The sequence below is a fragment of the Aythya ferina genome (assembly GCF_964211825.1).
Source record: "Aythya ferina genome assembly, chromosome: W".
Taxonomy (NCBI): Eukaryota; Metazoa; Chordata; class Aves; order Anseriformes; family Anatidae; genus Aythya; species Aythya ferina.
In genome coordinates this window covers 2,063,907-2,085,345 of record NC_140313.1, presented here as the reverse complement: position 1 = coordinate 2,085,345, position 21,439 = coordinate 2,063,907, and the positions used below count along the sequence as shown (strand labels likewise).

Genomic DNA, 21,439 nt, shown 5'->3' with positions numbered 1-21,439 from the left:
ACCCACAACGCTTCCCTCTACCTCGAGACAGAAATTCAGCCTGCCTGTTGCTGATTTCTAGCTTAGGGACCGCAAAAAAACCACGGGCTGGCACAGAAGCTGTCTTCAGCTTGTCATCTCGAGCTTCCGTGCAACACCTCCCCGCCTCGCTGATCTTCCCGGCGATTAAAGCTGCGGTTTCACAATCCTCAATGCCCCATTTGGGCAACTCCCGATCTCCCAGAAAACAGATCCCGGCCAGGTGGGGTGGGAACACGCAGCCCTGCTTCTGCTGCAGCCGTGTAAAAAGTGTGCCCACCAGAGGATAACCAATAGCTGCTCCGCTGGAACACCTGCCGAGATGAATTATCACGCTGGCATTTTCAGATAGCTGAGGTTTAGCAACCCGAGCTTACACCCGATCCACCCAGCAATTCATTTGGCTTCGTATTTTCTATTTGTATTTTGACCTGGCGTTGCTAGACTTGCATTTGGATTTGTTCTTATAGCCTTAAAAGGCAACATTTTAAACGTCTTTATCTTTTTAGCTCGCTTTCTACAAGAAATATTTCTCCGTTATAAAATTAAAAACGACGATCACGTGTAATTCACATTTAACTCGTGTTCCCCTGTTATTAAACCCTCAGTTTGCGAACTCAGAAGGATTAATTTCCCCTCAGACCCCTCCTCAGCATCCTCCTAGCCCGGTCAGGCTGGAGAGGCGAGGAAAAGCCCTGCCCAGCATCACACCAGATGGAAAAATGTCTGGATTTAGACTCAGGACAAGATCATGAGGAATACTGTCACAACGAGGTGAGACCTGCCTGAAATCGTGCACTTAAAGAGCCTCGAAAATCGATCTTTAGATCTGTCGTGTCTAAAATGCACCACCCAGCGGCAGAAAGCTGTAGCTACATTCATCAGGAAATCACATTCATCGCAGCTTTCCCGACAAACGCTCCCTTTTCTCACTCATTTCGAGGATAAAAATCAGCGTTTTCGTTACAACTCGCCGTGCAGACTACTCACAAAACCGAAGAATCTCTCTTCATCTCTCTTCAAACCGACACTGAGCTTGAAAATCTTGAAGCTGTGGAAGAAGTTGAAACGGATTAGAAATATAACACACATTAAGTCCCAGGAACTTCATGGGAAAGGATTTCACTTTCACTTCGGTGTGACAAAGCCCCCCGCAGAGGCTCTTCCAGGAAAGGGACGGGATAAAAAAAGAATGATATGGGAATAAACAGCGGGCTTACGCAGCAAGGAAAGGGTTCCAGCAGGATGTACGATGATGATCTGTGCTGGTAACACGCTCATCTTCTGGAAAATGGAGTGTCGTGAGCCATTTGGGAGGAAAAAAAGACACTGTGTGAAACGAGGATCTGGTTTGCTGCCTTCTAGCAGCCGTTTTTTGGAATCCACGTAAACAGCACTGAGTATTTCTAGTCATTAAAGAAACTGGATCCGTAAAAAACCTTAGGAACAGATTTTTAACTGTTGCCCACCAATTCTACCACCACTTGCCTTGACCCGAACTTGCTGCTCGTCCAGATGTTCTGCTTCTGAATGGCCTCAAATCTTTCCCAAGGCAGCGGAGCGGCAGGAAGACCTCGTATTTCAACGGGGGGCTGAGGACGGGATGAGCTAAAATAGTAGCAAAGATTTTAGTTTACGTATCACAGGACGGCGATTTGCTTTTCAAACAAATTCACCAACACACGCTGAGCCCTTTCTCAGTACGTTTATTGTTCTTTTAAGAGGCACAGTGACAATTTCAGCTTCCCCTCCTTTTCTTTGACCTTGCAAAATAGCAGGGTACAGCTTAGAGCCATCGATCTACCATCAGGATATGCTTCAGATGGTCTCCAATTAAATTTTCACATGGCCTGATGAGAAAAGAGGCACACGTGCCAGACAGCAGCGGCAGCTGAAACAAGAAAAAGTTAAAGCAACACCGGCTTAACAAAGCCGCACTGCTATTTTAAGGCAGGTTTGGTGAAAAGTTTGACAGGCAATTTCCTCAGGAAACGAAAAGAATTTTGCCTACGGAAATCGAATAAACTTGATTGAAAAGAGGCTTTTCGAAAATACGTCATCAGTGCGAAATTACACGGGTACTACACTTTCTTTAGGTACAAAGACACGACTGAGTCTTCTCGTTCCCAATCCAGACTTCTCAGCTGTTCCTCAGTCTTGCAGGAATAGGTGAAGGGAGGCAGCGGTGCTTCGCTGTCACAGAAGGCAGAAGTTTTCCACGGAATTCGTAATTGGGGCGACGCCGAAGTCCCCAAAATCCCTCAGGCGGTGTTCTCAATGAGCAGGGCGATGCCTTGTCCACCTCCAATGCAAGCTGAGCCAACCGCGTATTTCCCACCACGACGCCTGGACAGAAAACACGACGGTGAAAATGACTTCCACTTAGGAAACCACGGTACCTGTGGTCCCCATTTTACAAAGAGAAACCAGCTATCAGCTTTTCAAAGGCACTAATAACGAGATTTTCCAGCCTTTTTTTTCTAGGGAAATATTACAAAGCCTCAGCTGCTACTGAAATATTTCCGTAGAAAATATTTTCTGCATTTTTTTTCCTGTAGAAAATATTTCTGGGTCTTTTCCACCTAAAAGACAGCAATATTTTATTGCTCTTAGGCGATATTTACTGCGTGTTGAAACCTTAAGTATCCCCTAATGCCATTCTGTTTTGTATTCCTAACTCATAATTTTATGGCCGAGGTGGTCTTTGAAAGCTAAGTTTTCTACGGCCAAACTCAAAACGTTTTTTTGCAAGCTGTAAATTAATTCAGGTTTTGTGGTTGAATACTAGTGTAGGCATAAAGATACTGGGATCTCTGCCCTGAAGGGAGGGGAGGAGGAAGGAGAGAAAATAATAAAGGGAAAATTCAGATTAAAATGGTATTGAGCGTATCAAGCAAGTCAGAAAGTCAGCATTTCTGAAAATGGATTAAAGGAGAAGGAGGGCGATGGCAAAGCCTTTTAAATGTAGCCCGTTAAGAAAGGGACAGGCTTTGATCGAGGCAGTTTCAATAAAGGAAACGTCCCCACTGACTGCTGGGGGCTTTGGATCAGAAGAAGAAGGAAAAAACAGCTGTAATGATGAGAATGGAATAGGAGGCTGGACTTGGACTGCAGGACACAGGCAACAAAGAGGTACACACTTCAGAAATGACAATTTTAAGCCCATGGACTGGAAGATTTTAGTCACACCGTCAATATCTGTGCTCCAAATCCTTTGCAGGCATGAATACACCAGCCCTGCATTCGTTACCAGTAGCTGTGGGCTACACACGCACCTTAATTCATGCACCAGGTGAGCTGTGATGCGTGCTCCCGAAGCACCCAAAGGATGACCGATAGCGATGGCGCCTCCGTTGACGTTGGTTTTTTCAGGGTCGAGGCCCAGCACTTTCTCGACAGCCAGATACTGAGGTGCAAACGCCTCGTTCACCTAAAAGAGCAGAGAAACGACAAAATCGCTTGGATCTGTTCAACTGGCCACTTGTACGAGGGGAGTGTTCCTGCTGAAAAGGATCAGTAACCTCACCGTTCACCTTAAATCCTCTTACCTCTATCAAATCCATGTCCTTCAGGGTCAGCCCTGCTTTCTTCAGCACCTCAGTAATGGCAGGCACAGGGCCTAGTTGGAAAATCAGGTGCATAGTTAATTAAATTAAAAATAAATAAAGCCTCATAAACATGCTGTATGTCAGATAGCTTCACAAAGCCTCATCAGATTCCCTCCCATGAGCTGCTGTGGGGCCAATAAACCCTAGATAAGGCACTCACCTGCTTTATTAGGTGGCAAGAGAACTCCAAAACCTAAAAATTATTTGGCAGCCTCTTCAAGAAACTGCCAAGGAACGTTAGGAGTGTCACTAGGGCTGCACAGCCACATTGGTGAACGTGTGCTGAAGTTTCAAGTCAAGAGGACAGCATCCCATGACAAATAAAACAACTTTTCGAGGTATTTCTCCTCTCCAGTACTCATGGCTTCAGTTTTTTCCTTCCTCAACACTTCAGTCCCCAAAAAAAGAAAAAGGCAGGCTTGGTGGTCATGTGTGTAGTGATGCTAGAAGGGAGCTGATCATTAACGAGTAAAACCCATCCTAAAATGCTTTTTTAAGTATCTCACTACCAAGAAATGGCGCTGAAAATTCATAGCTCAGGGATAAAAAAAAAAAATTAAAAAAAAAAAGGGGTAAAAATGAGTAAATGTTAAGAGACAGAAAGGTTAAAAAGAAGAAAGGGCCCGGGTCAAAGCTCGGTGGATCATTAGAAAGACTCCGGCTTCATGCTAGACCCTAGATGTGTTTCATGGGTTCATTTCAGGATGCTCATTATGTGTGAGAGAAACGGGAGGGTCTCATGTGGACAACACAAAGATTCTTAATGACAGCCGAGGAGACTAAGCTTCCCACCCCCCAACCTCCCCTTTTTCTTTCTGAAATAATGAATTCTCTCCGAGATTGTAAGGCCGGGCTCCCTAACGCCATCAGTATGTGCAAAGGCAGCCGCTCAGTCTGAGCTCCTCTGTTCTCAGATCCGTCGCTGTCATAGCTGTGAATCTCTTCTGGCCTTTTTTGGGTTGCTGGGGACAAGCCGGGGCGTTAAGCAGCGCAGATACGAGCTGTTTCTCCGTCTGATTTATGAAGTTTTTAAACCGGGCTAAAAGAGTCGCCTGACCTACCAAGAATGGCCCGGTTTCGAAAGCACAATGACAGCATGAAGTCGAGCGAGAGAAACCCTCCCTCTACATTTGCTTTGAAGGTTGGCTTCGTCAGATAGCCCGAGCGAGAAAGCAAACCTGACAATGCTTCATTTGCATCTCTTCTGGCACATGAAACCAGCCAACAATGACTTCTCTGCACAGAAAGGAAAAGCAGTGCTGGGATACAAAGCTGTCTACAAACTGAACAGAAGGGAAGAATCCCGGCGTGTCTGGCTCAGCTTGGAGGGTTTGTTTGCATTAACAGCGACTTGGTTAGAAAAGAAGCCTTCTTAGGATGCCCAGCGCAAGAAGAGCTTGCTCGAAGCCGTAAAAAAAAGGAGAAAATGTGTTTTATTGCAACTTACCGATGCCCATTATGGAAGGGTCACAGCCAGAGGAGTGGTAAGCTACAACTCTCGCCAGAGGAGTGAGACTGTGCTTTTTGAGGGCCGATTCGCTGGCAACGATGACTGCGCCGGCTCCGTCACACACCCCCTTAGAGCGAGGAGAGAAAAGCATTTTTAAGGGAGAAAGCACAAATTAAAAGAAAAAAAAAAAAAAAAAACACATTTTAAACTAAATATGCCCCTCAGAGAAAAAACAAAACGCACTTTCCATCTACAAGGCTATTATTAACATTTAATGCACAATTATTTTAGTGTTTATTCAAAACATACCACAGTCTTTCACTATTCTGCCGACTGTCAAAGCAAAGTTGATTAATTTTATTAAATATAGACGATAATTTTACTATTTCAGACAAGTAAAATACATTTTTGCCTCCTAAAGTCTTCCTCATGCTGGAAACATCATTCTGTAGATTTGCAGGGACCCTATTAAGATTAGAAAACCTAAATATCATTTCCTATTAATGATACGATGCAGACACCCATCCTTACTGTGGCCACCATCTATTTTGGGCAGGAATTGGGATTATAATCTCACTGTGGCCCAAAGAACATTAATCGGTTGATGAAGGTAATGACTGTAAGAGGAGCTGTCCCTAATGACACGCTGCTAAGTTTTCAGTCTACCCTGAGTAATAAAAAAGTGTGGTTTGGGCTGGAAAGGATCCTAATTGTGGCACGAAGACAAGCAGCAGCGTGCCCGGGAGGATAACGGCTGGTTTTTAAAGCAGATGTTCAGCAAGCCTCTCCCCGAAAAGAAAATAAAATGGCTAAATCCTCACAGACACTGCAAATATTAAAAAAAAAAATCAGAAATCCTTTTCACCAGGAGACACTGCTGTGGCTCAGAAAAGACACGACGACAGTGACAACAAATTTGGAGCCCGCTAAAGGTGACACTTCCATAAGCCAAGGCTTGGACGTACTCACTGAAGCATTCCCAGCCGTGACCGTCCCATCCTTTTTAAAGACGGCCGGGAGTTTTGCCAACTGTTCCAGAGTGGTCTGGGGTTTCGGGTGCTCGTCCTTTTGCATGCTTTCTTTCCCTTTCTTTGTTTTCACTTCCACCGGTGCCATCTCAGCGTTAAAATGACCAGCTTCTTGAGCTGCGACCGCACAAAGGAAAATAAAAGACTGATAAAAAAAAATGAAGGATATGATTGCCTTTTGCTCTGTTTCAGCCAAGAGCTCAGGGAAGCAGATTTGTGCCTTATTTAGTTTAAATAGGCCAGCTGGGGGGTTATTGCTTCTTTGTATTTCTTGGAAACGGGACAAAAACTGTACAAACACATTCTAAAACCTCTCCAAATAAAACCTCCAATATTAAAATATTATTTCAGGTTTCACAGGTACCTAAGATGCCCATAAGAGCATCTGGCCACATCACCTAGGATGACATTTGATGCCAATATTCAGGCTACTAAACACTACCTTTTGTTTCCACGGTGTTAATGTGAACTCATGGATTTAAAAACTCTTCACTGAGCCACGATTCACTTCGATTCATCCCACAGAAGCAACTCTAAGGGATTTAAATTGCCATTTGGCTACCTCTGATTTTTTTTTTGACAAGTTCTACAAGGTCTTCTTTCCCAACTAGCCACAGGACCTAAAAATCAGCACTATTATCAAAAAAAATTGTTAAAAATCAGCACTATTATCAAAAAAAATCAAAAAAACAAGTGACACCAATCCGCACGAGCTACATAAAAACTTACAAACAGGCTGAATTGTTGCTAAAAACTCTCTGAATTTGAGACTGGGATCATAGAAACGCTCCCGTTCCTGTATTTACTAACCAGCTTTGCATCTCTGCTGCGTTTTGAAGGCGTAGCGGTCACAGTCCTCCCGCGTGATGCTGTACTTCGCAGCCAGGTTTTCGGCTGTAACTGCCATGGGTATTTTCACGTGCGTGTCCGTCAGCCCTTCCCACAACGTGTCCTCCAACTGCAAGGAACAGCGTTAGAAGACAACCCGAAAGCACAGCAACATTAACATTTATTAATGAGTCTCTTAATTAGCCTGATTTTACGCTTTTATATTATATAGAGAGCTCTGAGGGGATACACCGAGTGAACTAAGTTTTTGGTCAGAGTTTTATTACACTTACCTTGGAATAGAAATTCTAATCTGGTTCTGAAAAAGCTACAGAAATGGGATTCTTCACGAAATTACGCAAACCTACTGTTTTAATGATGGAGACTACTGGAGAAATGCTTTGAAGATCTAAATCTGGATAGAATCTCCAGTGATTTCTTTTAGAAGAGTATGGTGTCTGGTAACGGCTGATAATTTACATTAATTTAGCTCTAGTGGCTGATAATTTACACTCCTTTTTAAACAAGACTTCATTCACAGGAAAATAAACGAATAAATAAGGTGTTAGACCTTGAGTTCTGCTCCCAATCTGGTTCCGAATCGAATGTTTCGGACTGCGTAAGGAGCCTGGCTCATGTTCTCAGCTCCACCACACAGGACCACTTCGGAGTCATTGAGGCAAATTTCCTGGTAAGAGAAAACCCAAACAGATTTAGGATTTTAAAGTGCCAGAAGAAACACCAAACACACACTAATTCACCCCCAGCGTAGCCCATAGAAGCCTTACACTGACCACTAAAAAATTCTGCTTCCTTAAAATCCTTCACTCAGTTGGACAGTTACAGATATTTCTGTACTGAAACAGAAGCAGGTGAAATTATCCCAATATGCTCTGTAAGTAACTTGTTAATAATTAAGACTAATTTGAGGTAATTTGGGCTGAGATGTTTCCTACAGTTTCTAAACACCCTGTGCACAAGTAATCAGTTCTGAACAGCCTTGTCGTGTGCCAAAAAAACACAGGAACAAGCACCACTGATGAAATACCACCTTGGGTAAAGATCTCACAACCATGCTTGGTCAAAATCTCCAACTGATCTTTTCAGGGTAGCGTGTATAGACTTTCCAGAAAGCCCTAGAAAGAACACTTCGATCGGTATTATTGGGAAAAATCACTCCTCTCGTAATGATTCATTGCTATTCAGACAAAAAAATGTTGCTGCTTTTCTAAAGGAAACTATGAGAAACTTGGGATTAGGTAGAGAGTAAATACTATGATAAAAAAAAAAAATGAGCAACACTTCTACGTGGAAAAGACCTTGTTTGTTAAGCAGAAAAATGTCAAATGAACAATGATGTTTAATTACTTTGGACAACAATCAAGCATATTTGTTGAAGGAATGGAATAAATAAAGATAAAAAAAATAATCCCCTGGTAAAAGGCATCACGGGAAACATTCAAGGCACACGTTAGGAACTGTGGCAGAGTTTCATGTTTGACAAAGGGTATCGAGTAGTCCAGCAAAAATAAAGAGGAGGTGGATCAGGAGATGTGATTTCAAGCCACTAACAGCTCTCTCATAAATCTCACGAGATGGTCAGCTGCAAATAAGTTGATTTTTTTTGTCTATTTTAGAAAAATGATGCTATAAGCTACCTAACCCAAGAGAGTATGAAGATCTTTGAACAAAAACCCAGTATGATGCCTCTACCAGTGGTAGCCAGGAGCCCGTAACTCATCTCAAACACACAATAAATGCTTTTACGCATCTCTCAGTTAACAATATGATAAAAGTTACAACTAATACAGAAATACAGGAGGAAAAAAAAAAAAAAACACACACAATTTATACCTGACATCCATTGGCGATGGCTTGGAAACCAGAGCCACAAAGTCTGTTGACGGTGAGGGCTGGAACGGGGACAGGAACTCCCACCCGCAAGCCGACGTGTCGCGCGATGTAAATAGCGTCCGCAGAGCTCTGCAGGCAGAAGAAAATTTAAAAAAATAATTAAAAATTAAAAAAAAAATAAGCTAACGTGTGTTATAAACACGTGGTTCTGTGCACAACGCTACCTGACAATGGAAACTGGGGAAAAAACGTGGAACTAAGCCATTTCTGCTGAAGAAGGGGATTGAAAATAGCCCGTTCACAGTTACTTGCACTTAACCAAGTAGAAAATAGACTAAAAATCGAAAATTTATGGGTGGGGGGGAGATGGGGAAAAGAAATATAACTCCAGTGTGAAAAGACTGCTGTTCCTTGTGTGAAAATTAATTACATGATGAAGCAACTTGCCTGTTTTTTGAGGAATAATTCTTACAAAAGCCCAGAAAATTGAGTAAAAGAAACCGAGATGGTAGCCGTGGCTGATAGAGGAATCAAAAGCCACTCTTTTGGCTGCAGATCCTGCAGCATCCACATCGAAATCTCCTTGTAAAAGCTATGGCAGAGATATTTGGACAGTCAGCCGAGGCATGCGCCCTTCTAGCTGAAAAGTAAACTCATTCATTTTCCAAAAAATCTCTTCAGAAAGCTCGAGGGAAATGGGCCCAAATCAGTTCCAGCCTCTCGAAAAAATGGGATTTATATAATCGAGTGTAAATTCATCAACGATTTAATGATTTAAGTAATTAAAACAGGAAAAATATAACAGGGATTAGCATCTAGCCATGTAACGAACCTGTATTTTTGGTACAGCCTCACCTGATTTCAACTATTTTTGTGGAACTGAAAGAAATCTAAGCCTTGCTCCCAGTCACGTCACAAAACCATGCAGGGCACGTCCCTAAAACACGCACAGGAAACGCTCCACTACGAGTGCTACTTACCCCTTCCATTTCCACCCCTGTGGTTTATTCTGGGCTGCAAAACAGAGGGAGCTATCTATAGGATCACGCCGAAGAGGACTGAAATAAACCCCGGCTGGCGAGTTTTCCCCGCTACCCACCTGCATGACGCTGCCAACGATGACGCTGTCGATGATCTCAGGGGAGACCTTGCCAGCAGCCAGGGCAGCCCGAGCGGCATGTTCGGTCAGATCGGTGGCCGTGAAGTCCTTGAGCAAGCCCCCGTAGGTCCCGAAAGGAGTTCGCTTCGCCGCAACGATGAAGACACCTGCAAGAGAAGAACGAGCCAGGATCATAAATCCTATCGATATCCTAATCCTACGTTCATCCGGAAAGACAGCATGAAGCCAAGCAGCTCAAGACAAGCAAGATACAGGAGGCAGCAAGGTACTTTAGACAGGAAAAATATGCCAGAAAAAAAAAAAGAAAAAGCTTGAAGACTCCTGGAACACCTCCTTTCCAAGAAGAGATTTGGAAAAAGTAGATAATTTGGATATGGGGCAGATAAAGGAGGCTGCCACACTCCACCAGGTATTAGTGACAGGGCACTAAAAGCATAAAAGGAACTTCCATGCAAACCCACACTGGATACACGTGAAATAATCCGTCCGATGAGGAAATGCTCTTTTACAAATAAAAAAAGGCCGTTTCCTGTCTTATAAAAATCAGGAAATTTGGGGCTTGTTGACTGAAACCGTGTTCACAAAGTTAAAAAAAATAAATAAATTATATTTGTTTTGAATTTGACTCCTTTAACTCCAGAGAAAAAACATTCTCTTACCAAAAACCTAATATTTCCATGATTGATATAGGTCATCTAAGCTGTGTTAGCACCGGCCTTCCAACTTTTAAGTAAATCCAGTTTTAAATGGGAAGGGGAGCCTGTGAAGGAGCACAAACACCTCGGCCAGAAGGAGCCTAAGAGGATTGGAGCCCGAGCAAAGCCCTGCACCCTACAGAACGTGTCCTGAGTGCTCGGCACAGCAGCTCTCTGCTTCCACGTGTCAGAACAAGAGGGAGGCAGGCTGTGAACTTTCCCCCAGTTGAACGCCAGAGCTCACGCGCCTTCGCTGCAGCTGCCACGAAACACCCACTGTTATTTTCAGCAGGGCTGGAAGGACACGTGCAGATTTAAGGATGAAGGCAAACAAAAACGTGTGTTCTTTACGTTGCCCGTGACCACCGCCCTGACTGCTTTCAGGTTTTGGTACAGGCTGCATGATCTTTGGCCGGTTTGGTGCTCCCCCATCTCTTGCGTCTGTGGATTATGCGGACCCCAAGCTGCACGATTTCCAGGGAAGGACTTCCAAACTCGTGAAGGTCAAGCTCACTCCACTACAAGGACCTGAATGCAATGCTGGGACCCGAAGCAGGCAGTGCTTATGCTCTGAAAACCAGCTGGGCAATCCCCTGAGCAAGAACTGCAGCTTCAGGGATAAGCATCGATGCCCGTTGACCGAAATCCATTGCCCCAAAGTTTTTTTACTTAGCTTGTACACGTGGGTTTTATTAAAAAAACTACTAACAGATGGAAAATGTGAACTCCCACAGGTGTTTTTGGTCTAAACAAAGATGAGGATGCTTTAACTGATATATCAGTATGGAAAACAGCTGCATTTAGTATATTAGTGCTTAGCTGCAAGGCTTTGCTGTGAACCAGGTCAAGGACCCGACTAAGCCAAAGAGTTTTTCCCCTCCCTTTTGACCAGGAGGTCGGCTGCCCGCTTTATCTGCTGAATCACACACAGACAGCTTTATAAACAGGCCCGGGGTGGGGCAGAACTTTGCCCTTCAACCCTCAGTTGACAACAACAGCGTTTTCTCTTCCAACCCGACCGTTCGCCGCTGCCCACGTCGTCCCCACAGCACCATGGGGACGAAGCAGGATGGCAAGGGGTAAACGAAGTCCTGTGAGAAAGAGCCCTGCCTTTCATTAGCTCTTCTTAAGTCCCCGTTAATTAGCGCTGTCCTGCATCACCACAGCAAGACTGCCACTCTCTGCTGTTTCCCAAGGTGATAAAAGCGTGAGGAAAGCAGAATATTACCAAATCCATATGGATCTGGAAAGCTTTAGGACTAGAAAGCGAAGGCAGCCAGGAATTCTTATCAAACACTCAGTTCAAGACATGTTTTAATCTGGTTTTGTTAACAACCCTCTGCCAAAATCAGACACAGACCTGAAGCCTTCTCTAACCCTCCAGCACTTCTTAAGTGCACGTGGTATGAAAATATTTCTTCTCCAGCTCCTCTTCTGATGGCCTAAAAAACTTCAGTCTGAGGCTTTCAGCACCAAAACCTCAAACTATGGCTTACCTGTGTGTTATTATATAAATACAGCCACCAAGCAGCAAAGCACTGCCACACAGCCTTATTTCAACACATTTCAATTCTGTTTTTAAGCAAGCTTGGATCCTACAGGCCTCGTTTACCTTATTTGTGGAAGACGTAAGGTTTAAACTACACAGAAATAGTTCTTTACACAAAACTCTCGTCGGAGCTGCGGGAGCTTACAACCTGCGCTGTTACTTCATGGACCTCCGTGTATGTTTGTGTGCTGCCTCCACACAAAGTTAAACGTGGTATAATTCTGCCACGGGTCTGCAGATCAGCAGAATTGTGCCAGCTCTCTGGGCTTTATTTGAAATATTAATGTTATTTCCACGCGTTTATCCACGCTGACACAGGACGGGCAAGACAGCGAGGAGAAAAACTGAAGAAACCACAACAAACCCAAGCAAGACCCACAACCCAACCAACACCCACAACCCCACCACCCCCTCCGCAGACAGAAAGGGGCTCAAAAATGCCATTTTCCCTTTTTTTTGCCAACCCCACAACCCACCGAGGGGCTGAGGGACCCAGCCCTTGCTGCACCCCCGCGCTGCCCCCTCGGGCAGGGCAGCGGGGCCGGCCGGTGACACCGACCCCCAGACCCTTTTGGGGAGCCCCCCCAGGTGGCAAGGGGCTTCCCCGGGCCGACACGACCCTGAGGGGACCCCACAAAGACCCCACAAACCCCACTCACCCCTGAGCAGCGCCATGGCCGCCCCGCTCCGCGCCCGCCCTCTGGCAGCGCCGCCCCCCTCGCTCGCACTTTCACCACGCCAAGAGAGGAGGTGCCTGGATGGATTTCCGCGCAGGCGCCGCTTTTTGCTGATTTAATTATTTTATTTTAGCTTTATTTGACTTTTCCCCTTCTCATCGTCCCCGCGCTTAGGAAAAGGGGAGCGGGGGGCTACGACCTGAGGCGAATCGGCAGTGGCACAAAATGGCGGGCGGCCCCGTGAGGGGGCCCTAGGGCGCTGCCATCTGTTTTGGTCCATGTTGGTGGCTTTACATGGAGAATAAAGGGTTTTTCCTCTCGGTTTTCTCCCTTTCTGCACCTCGACCTTGCCACTTGGGGTGGGTTATACCCACCGAAGCACCTCACAAATTTCTAGTATTTAGAAAGACACGCTGAGGTGTAAAAAGTGTGGTGGTTGGTGGAACACCTCAGGCTGTCAAAGGGAGGATCAATAAAAAAATGCTTTATTACAAACAAAAACACACCATATGTTCCTTCAGTGAAGGGATTTAAAGCATTTTTCTTCTAGATTTTTCCCATGAAAACTGCGTTTTTTATTCAAAATGTCCTTCTACTGCTTTGCTGATGTAATTCAAATGATTTAATGCACCTGGAGACCAGTGAATGTACCTGTAACCTAACCTTAAAAAAAAAAAAAAAAAAAGGGGGGGGGGGGGAGAAAAGGGAAAAAAAAAAACCAGAACAAAAATTAAAAAAAAAAAAAGTTATACTTTACTTTCTGTCTTTGCCATTGATTTGTCTCACTTCACATACAAAAGGGCTGGCACAGCCTCAGCTCCTCTGCATGGGTTTACAAGGCCATAATACTTCACACTCAATTGGCTTCTAATTATCTCAAAATATATAAACATCTCTAAAGTTGTCACAACTTCTAAACCTTTTGAAGTTGTATGTAAAAGGTTTTAGACTCTTTGTGTTTGTAAATTAGAAATATCAGTTTCCAATGTATGAAGCAAATACCGAAATGTGTATTTAACACAGCCCATTTTTGACCAAGTCACGATTTCTTCAAAAGTGTTTATTTCACATTTTTTTTCTTATCCACAGCTGAATATTACAGTGACTATTACAAGCATTTTTCCTATAAACAAAGGTGTAGTTTACAGATTTGTTCAAAATGGAAAAATATTTTATAAGCAGTAGTATTTCATCGCTCCTGTATATCATTCAACTTCTTTTAGAGCAGCCATACCTTCTGCTTGTTAAGGTAATTAGACTTCACCCCAACCCCCCAAAAATAGATATTGCACTATAATAAGAAGAAATATTTTTTTATAATTTGTTTTCTTTTAATTTCAACTTAATTCGAAAGCCTTAGTCCACTGGCATTTACCTTTTGAAATAAATTGTATGCTTGTCGGGGCATAGGTCCTCTGGATTATTTTCATGAACATCTACAGTGCTATAACTTTTTTTTTTTTCGGTAAAAAATAATTTATGGCTGTAATAAATATGAATCAATGAAGCTGAAGGAATAGGTTTCATGGCAGTTCATGCAATTCCTTTTAATTAGATTATCATACTTAGATGCAATGGTAAAATGTTAATTTTTCAGTTAAACGGTCTGGAAGAAGGAGTTTGCATAATCTTGCTCATTTATGGTTGAAAAGAGGAAAAGGACCTGGTGTTTCAAGTGCATCCCTGACACTTGCATCTTTTGTAAGCCACAAATTGAGGGGTCAGATATTGCAAAGGCTTTAGACAGGTTGTGATTTCAATGTTCAAGTCACCAGGAAAGGTAGCAGCCACTGCGTATGCTCAAACTCTGCAGCACACCCACATTTTGTTGTTTCACTCGTAGAAGTGCCGTTAGATAAATTATGAACAAAGTATGATAAAGCATGAACAAAAAATGTTTGATTTACACTTGCATAAATTATTTCGAATAACTTAATTCTCATTAAGTTTAATGGTCTTTTCTACAGTCAACTACTACAACAGCCTTACGAGCTGAAAGATAAGCAGCCTCAGCTACAGAACTGCCAGTAAAAGAAAAAGAAAAAGTAAAAAGAATAAAATAAAGTCAAGTTTCAGCTGGAAATGAAATGTGTATTTTGTCCTAGACACTTCACAGGTCAGACAGCACAAAGCTGAACTTGGGTTTAAGGTGTTGGTTTGGTGGTGGTGTGTGTAGTTTGTATTTTGTTTTTAACTTTCTTCTTTTTTTTTTTTTTTTTTTTTTTGGACTGCCAGTAGTGGTTTTTCTGAGGTACATTATACATGCAAAAAAATCAATACGGTTCAATATGTCTTTTCTTAGGAACTTCTTAAGTGTTTTTGTCGACCTTCTCAAAGAGATTTTAGAAGTGGACTTCTAAATCCACAGAAAACTGTTTGTGGCAGACTAATAATAATAATAATAATATAAAAAACCTCCCACAGTTTACCAGTGGTTGAGAAGTCAGTTACCTTAGTAACAACTAAAGGCACACAGTAGGGAAAATGCTCAACTTCGGAATCAATATTTCAAAATGAAGGCGGACCTGGAAAGCAGCCAGCTTTCTGAAAGCCGGGCTTTGCGTTGGACGTATCCTTTAAATAAAGAAGCGCCCATCCGAGGAAAAGAAAGGCATGCTCGAGCACAATGATTTAACAAAAATCAATATTTAAAAATAAATTTCAAAAAGTGCAAACTGAAAAAAAGATAAAAAATATATTCAAGATATTTAGCAGAGTCCTCTTCCAGATGGATTTTAATGGGTAAGCTACGTTATTACAGACCAGGACATCAAATCCCAGTTCCTATCTGTACATACTAAGAGTTGTCGTTGTTGTTTGTTGTTTTTTTTTTAAGAAAATCTTTGTTGTACATATAAATTCTGGTCCTGAAAAAGCCAGTGAAAGACCGCTATCCCCTAGAAGAGCATTAACCATGATTGTGACTGTGCTCGGTAGCAAAATCATTGCAGGAGAGGATGCTGCAGCAACCTGTCATTTAGTCTGAATGATGAGCACTGGTTTAATCAGGCTGTTGGGAATCGTACCCTGAATAATTTACAGCAAAGAGAGGTAAAGACCTGAAGAGCCTGAGAGGAAACTGCCGGCCTAAGGTGAATTCTGAGAAATAGCACTGATGGAAAGACTAAATTCTGCTTTGATTTTTTTTTTATATATATATACACCGTGATTCCGAGGATGGAAAAAGGGATAAAACAGCATTAAAAATTAAATTCAGAGCACTGGAAAACAAAAGAAAAAAAAAAAAAAAAAACACAAAAAAAACACATTCATCTGAAAAATGTGGAAAGAGGTAGGTACAATAAATAAAAATGTTGTAGATGAGCAAGTGGCACAGCAAAATGGTGGTGTCATCCTCATCGTGATCGAAGGGGAGATGAAGGCACTACTGAATAAACGTCGTAGATGCAAATGCTCAAGGGCTGTAGTTTGGAGGTAGTGCTGGTAACTATCCAAGCAATCAATTTTCTTCAGTAATTAGCTGGGTGATGGTTAGACGGAAAGATAACTTCTCCCTAGAGAATGACCTTAAGTCTGTCCTTCACTGGTAACAGGCGTACTAAATCATCATCCATCTGGAACAACACAGGCATAGACCAATGTATTTCTTAACAGCACTCAACTTTTCTTTTTTTTTTTTTCCTTTAAAAATGTGCTTTTTGATAGTCATATACATATATAGTACATACAGCTCTATTACAATTTGTATATACATCGATTATATACACGGTGTTTAAATCCAAACACACACCTTCTCTCAAAAGGTGCCTGCAGCACGGCAGGTTTCGGCGTCGTGAATCTTTAAGAGGCTTTACATTCTATTTTTAATGCTCCCAGCTGATCAGAAATTCGCTGTTTGGATGTGATTTAGACCAACTAAACACAGTCGGGTGCAGAGAGGCTTTTTGAAAGCTCTTAAATCGGGCAGAAGTGCTGAGACTACAAAAACGGCAACCACAAAAGCAGAGAAGTTAACATCTACGTAGATAGATGGAAGTGGAAAGGCCAAAAATGCTCACGACATGAAGACGAGCAGGGCTTTCGCTGCTTCCAAATCTCCTGGCTGCGTTTTGGCACGCTGAGCTATGGCAGAAGGATCACCCCACAGACCAGTGTAGTCCTAATTCGTGGACTGACTGCAATCAGGATTGCTCTACGGCATCTCTCAGCCCCAGGAACCCAACTTTAACCTTTTTTTTTTTTTTTTTTTTTTTCCTGAAAGCCTGGTGGTTTTATGCTTTCTCGTACTGAGAAAAAGTCAATTGCTGCTTTTGGGAGTAGCTGTCCCCTCTCAGTGCCTACCTGGGGATGTCAGAGGGTTTGCTTGTTTTAATTTCTAAGCCACACAAACAAACCCTAATGGTTAGAATTCAGATTGCTCGCTGTTTTGATCAGTTTAAGGCTGTAGGATCAAAATCTTCTTGTTTAAATAATTGGCTTACATCACTAACGTACCGGTTTACAATTATATATATATTTTTTTACATTTTACTCTTTTTTTGTGTGTTAACGCATTGCTTGAATCACACAGAATTTTCCCATTGACTGCTATGGCTAGGACTAATCCACTGAACATGATTTAGGACCTAATTATCAAACTGGGCTGCGTCGGCATGTCTTATCTGTGCAAAAAATGCCAAACTGCCCATTTATTTCATTCCTCTGAAGCAGGTAAGTCAGAGATGCACAATACGGAGTCCGACTAACACAATTTCTCAATCTTTGTGACAAATCACACAGCAGTGGAAACACGTGCGACCTCAGCCTGCGTCACAGATACGTATTTGCACCTTCTGAAATCACGTTTGCCACACAGCTCCAAGCAAGAAGAGACAGAATTGCGTCTCTCCCTTATTAGCACATCCACCCCAGCTAGTTATTAGGCAAACCACGCGTCCTTGAAGGCAGCCTAAGTGTCTCAGATTTAGTTTTTCACTGTCATTCCTTCACAGACACCTATGAAGAGCAAAATACGTTGTCTCCCCCTCACCATTCTCTTTCTCAGGGGCTTTTGGAGGTTGTTACGGGCTTCGAACAATGCCAACATAAAATCGAGCAGTAAAAAATAAATCTACATTTCAAGTATCCTCATTCCGAGCTGTAAATTACCCAAGAAATCATACAGATCGGTCTCTTTTTTTTTTTTACTGTACACTTTAGCATCCGTTTATTACTCTCTTGGCTCTTCCATAAACCTGTTTGGTCCATATTTAAAGAGCTCCTCGCGTTTCTCCTGCGATTTTTCCTTCTTTGCTGGAGGCCTCTGGGTACGAGCGAAGGCTTTAGGTAGGCTTTCTTCAGACTTTGTTGAGAAACTCCAAGTTGAGAGAAGCCGGAATATGAATGGTGTCCATCGTTATGGAGGAAGGGTTGAAGGGGAACGAAACGGGGAACATGTGCTTGAAGTCGAGCAGCAGCTGCGGGGGGTCGTTTCGCTCTTGCAAATGTGTCTAGGAGGGGGAAGAAGAAAACAGACGTTTAAAACCTTTAAAATTATAAATAAATTCATAATTTCTAATTTTCTAATTAATTCTAATCGCACTGGCACCTCGCTCTGCCAGTAAAACTTCTCGTGGGCCTGTGCTGTTTGCTACCACGCGTCCCAGCGTGCCCCAAAATTGCCTGAGCTGGGAATTTCGCTGCTTATCTTGGTCTTCAGCCCTTCGTGATTAACAGCCCGGATGACCCTGAAGCTGGGCGTTGCAAGTGAGCAACGCGGCACTAAATTCAGGACAACATTCAGCAGGCAGAGCTGTTACAAAACACCCCAGTTATTCCTAACGACACGTATATTAAATCATTCTCATCTCCTCCATTTCATAGCCTTCTGCTTTACCTGTATGTCTCGTATGAAAGCTACCGTCACCCGTTCTTCAAACTCATTCACAGGAGTGTAGAGATTCAGGATCTTCACAATCTGTCGGAAACAAAATCGGATTACAGGCAATGGTAAGAAGCCGAAATTTTCCACCACTACCATTTTGTCCGGGTATGGCCGGAGCAAACCTCCCGTGACCTCACTGAGGAGCAGAATTGGGAGAAATCTGCCCAGAAGTGATGAAATACGGTACCCAAATCTGTATGGAGGAGGAAAAATGGTTTTCTCTGCACATTTTCTCTTACAGCATGCCTGTTTGCCTAGGAGGCAGCACAAGAATCATCGTGGTGGCTCGGTAAACAGATGCTTACAATATATTCAGCACACAGCTTATCTCCACTTGCCAAAAAAACAGAGGGTTAAGGCAGTGTTTACTTCACACTGAGAGTCAGCAGAGCTTTTTTTTTGCCTAAGAATGATCTCCAGGTGTTTTCCCACTACATCCCCAAGCTGGTGGATTATCCCTGTGGTTTCTGCAGCAGATCACTGGCCTCGCCCTGGTTACACCAAACTCTACAAGGCACAAAATGCCCAGCAGGGCGCTCAGAGGTCGCCTCGCAGCATTCCCACACCGAGGGCTCCGTCCTGCTCGCAGGCAGGGTACGAGGAGCAAACTGGAGGCTGGTTTGTTCGGGTTTGCATCTTCCCTGATCCCTGCACCCTCCTGTTCCCCACCTGCTGCGTCGTGAGCGCTGTGCACAGGGAGCAGATGGCCTCGGCGTCCTCCGCCGTTTTCTTTTTCAGCTGCAGGAGCTGGGCGGCCTGAATCAAGGGCTCCAGGGTCTGGAGGGCTCCGCTCTGCTGCAGGTTCTTGCCACGCAGCCACTCCTCCAGCTGGCTGATGTTAAACCTGGGGGAACGCAACAAAGAGAAGAATCGAGCTGAGGGATGAGACGCAGCATCTCAGAAATCACTCACGAGGCTTAAGGGTATCTTGCAGTGTTGGCATATCAGGATTTTGGATGCATATTTGCGATTCACATGGCATAAAACAACCAGAGCAAAGCTCAATATCTATCTGCACCCACTCTCGGGCTGAAAGGCAGCACGCCAAGAATCCCCTGCGGGGTGGGGAAAGGCTGGCGAAGGGAAGGTTTAAATCATTTACAGCGAGGAGGAAGCTTTATTACAGTGAGAAGATTTACGCTAATAAATATTGATGAGCTGTTCCTGGCAGGCTTGCAGGGGTCAGCTTTTAGCTACTCCTGCTTATTCCTTGCACTTCGGCCAACTCCAGAAGCCCCCTGCTGAATGCGAAGTTTCTCCCCTTACCAAATCAAAGAAAAAAATCAACAAAATATTCTCGAGCAGAGCCCTCGGCCCACCTTAGCTGCATGCCCGTGCTCCAGGAGCAGACGTCCTTCCGCAGCAGGAGGTTGTTCAAGGCAACGGCGTTGATCATGTAGAAGAGCTGCTTGAAGACCTGCTGGATGATCTCGGGGTCCAGGCCCTGCTCGCACACGGTGGTGTGGAAGGTGTTGAGCTGGCGAACGATCGCCTCCAAGCTGTAGGAGTTGTCGCCGTCTTCCATGCTGGACGAGCGGTTGCGGTAGCCCATCGGTTTCACGCCCGAAAGCCCTTGGATGCTCTCATATTCCAGCACCCCAGACACTGAAAAAGGGGGAAAAAAACAGCAGAGATGAGCATTTAATCATAATTTAATCATAATTCAGACCTAGAGGTCTGAAAGGAGAACAGATCCACGTACTGCTAGCCTGGCTAGCTGACAGCGAACACGGCAACTTTCTGCAAGGAGCAGGGAATATGCAGATGTTGGAGGGCAAAGAGAAAGAGCCCCAGCTATGGAGGGGTCGAGGCTGTGAGCTCGAGGAAAATACCAGCAGCTGTGAGATGGAAAACGCTGAGAACAGCCCCCGCCACGAGCTCAGCGAGGAGCAGGCCAGATTTAGCTGAGGAGATGACTCTTCTCATACTGATTTGCCCTTGCAAAGCAAACCAGATGTTCTTTATCCTCTTCTTTCATTTGTTTTCCTCTCTGCTTTTAAGTATTTCCACCCACAAAAAGCTCAGCCACAAACCTGCAGGGGAAGACCATTCGCAGAGAACCACCAGCGCTACCTCCCCTCTGTCCCTGCCTCCCGAATGGAAAGAAAGGAGCAATTTTCCATCACTGGGGGATAAAAATAACTCCTCCCTAGTACATATTCTTATTTTCAGGTCTGCTTCTTCCACTCCAGGTCGCTGCAAACACGAGGACCTCCTCCAAACCAAGGCTTTTTTCTTTTCCCCTTCCCTACCATAGGCCTCTGTTGCCTGCTGCAGGCTTTTCCTTTGGGGAGAAGTCTTGCTAGCACCACACAAAGGTCTGCAAAACACCCATGGAGTATATAACTGAAGCAAAACAATCAAACAAACAGAAAAAAACGCTCCTAAAAGCTAACGTTTTGGGGAACTTACCAATCATGGGTTGCAGGATGCCCTCCGCCACCTTGATGAGCTGCTGGTAGATCTGGGTGGAGAGGTGGCTCAGCACCTGGCGGTACTCGGTCAGGTCGAAGTTTTTGAGGCAGTGCTCGTTCTGCTTCGGCGTGTTCTGCGTCATAAAAACCTGAGAAGATGACGAAAACAGCCGGTTTTGTTATTCCAGCCCTCTGCAGTCCAATAAAATAACCGTAAATATTAAAAATTAATGAATAGAGAACACCTCAGAGCATAACACATCCAGATGTGTTACCAGAGGGCATTTCTAAACTCAATTATAGAAAAAAAATTG

At 43.8% G+C, this 21,439-nt stretch overlaps 2 protein-coding genes across 3 annotated transcripts in view; both read right to left on the bottom strand.

The window, feature by feature from the left end:
- Positions 1–1,708: 1,708 nt before the first annotated feature.
- LOC311426246 (3-ketoacyl-CoA thiolase, mitochondrial-like) lies at positions 1,709–12,955 on the bottom strand. The gene is made up of 10 exons (XM_084502449.1): positions 12,810–12,955; positions 9,886–10,052; positions 8,787–8,915; positions 7,504–7,620; positions 6,915–7,062; positions 6,046–6,221; positions 5,074–5,203; positions 3,567–3,637; positions 3,294–3,448; positions 1,709–2,364 (listed from the first exon to the last, which is right to left on the bottom strand). Exons 1-10 carry the CDS (start codon positions 12,823–12,825, stop codon positions 2,280–2,282), a joined length of 1,194 nt encoding a protein of 397 aa, XP_084358575.1. The 5' UTR covers positions 12,826–12,955; the 3' UTR covers positions 1,709–2,279.
- A 911-nt stretch (positions 12,956–13,866) lies between these two features.
- The window catches only part of LOC311426245 (unconventional myosin-Vb-like), a 72,574-nt gene continuing 65,001 nt past the window's right edge, over positions 13,867–21,439 (bottom strand). For both annotated transcript variants that reach the window (XM_084502448.1, XM_084502447.1), the window contains 5 exons: positions 21,124–21,274; positions 20,031–20,316; positions 19,381–19,555; positions 18,664–18,744; positions 13,867–18,277 (listed from right to left, as the gene is read on the bottom strand). In XM_084502448.1, the coding sequence (XP_084358574.1) occupies positions 18,125–18,277; positions 18,664–18,744; positions 19,381–19,555; positions 20,031–20,316; positions 21,124–21,274 (846 nt within the window). In that variant the 3' untranslated portion in view covers positions 13,867–18,124. The remainder of the gene's footprint in view (positions 18,278–18,663; positions 18,745–19,380; positions 19,556–20,030; positions 20,317–21,123; positions 21,275–21,439) is intronic.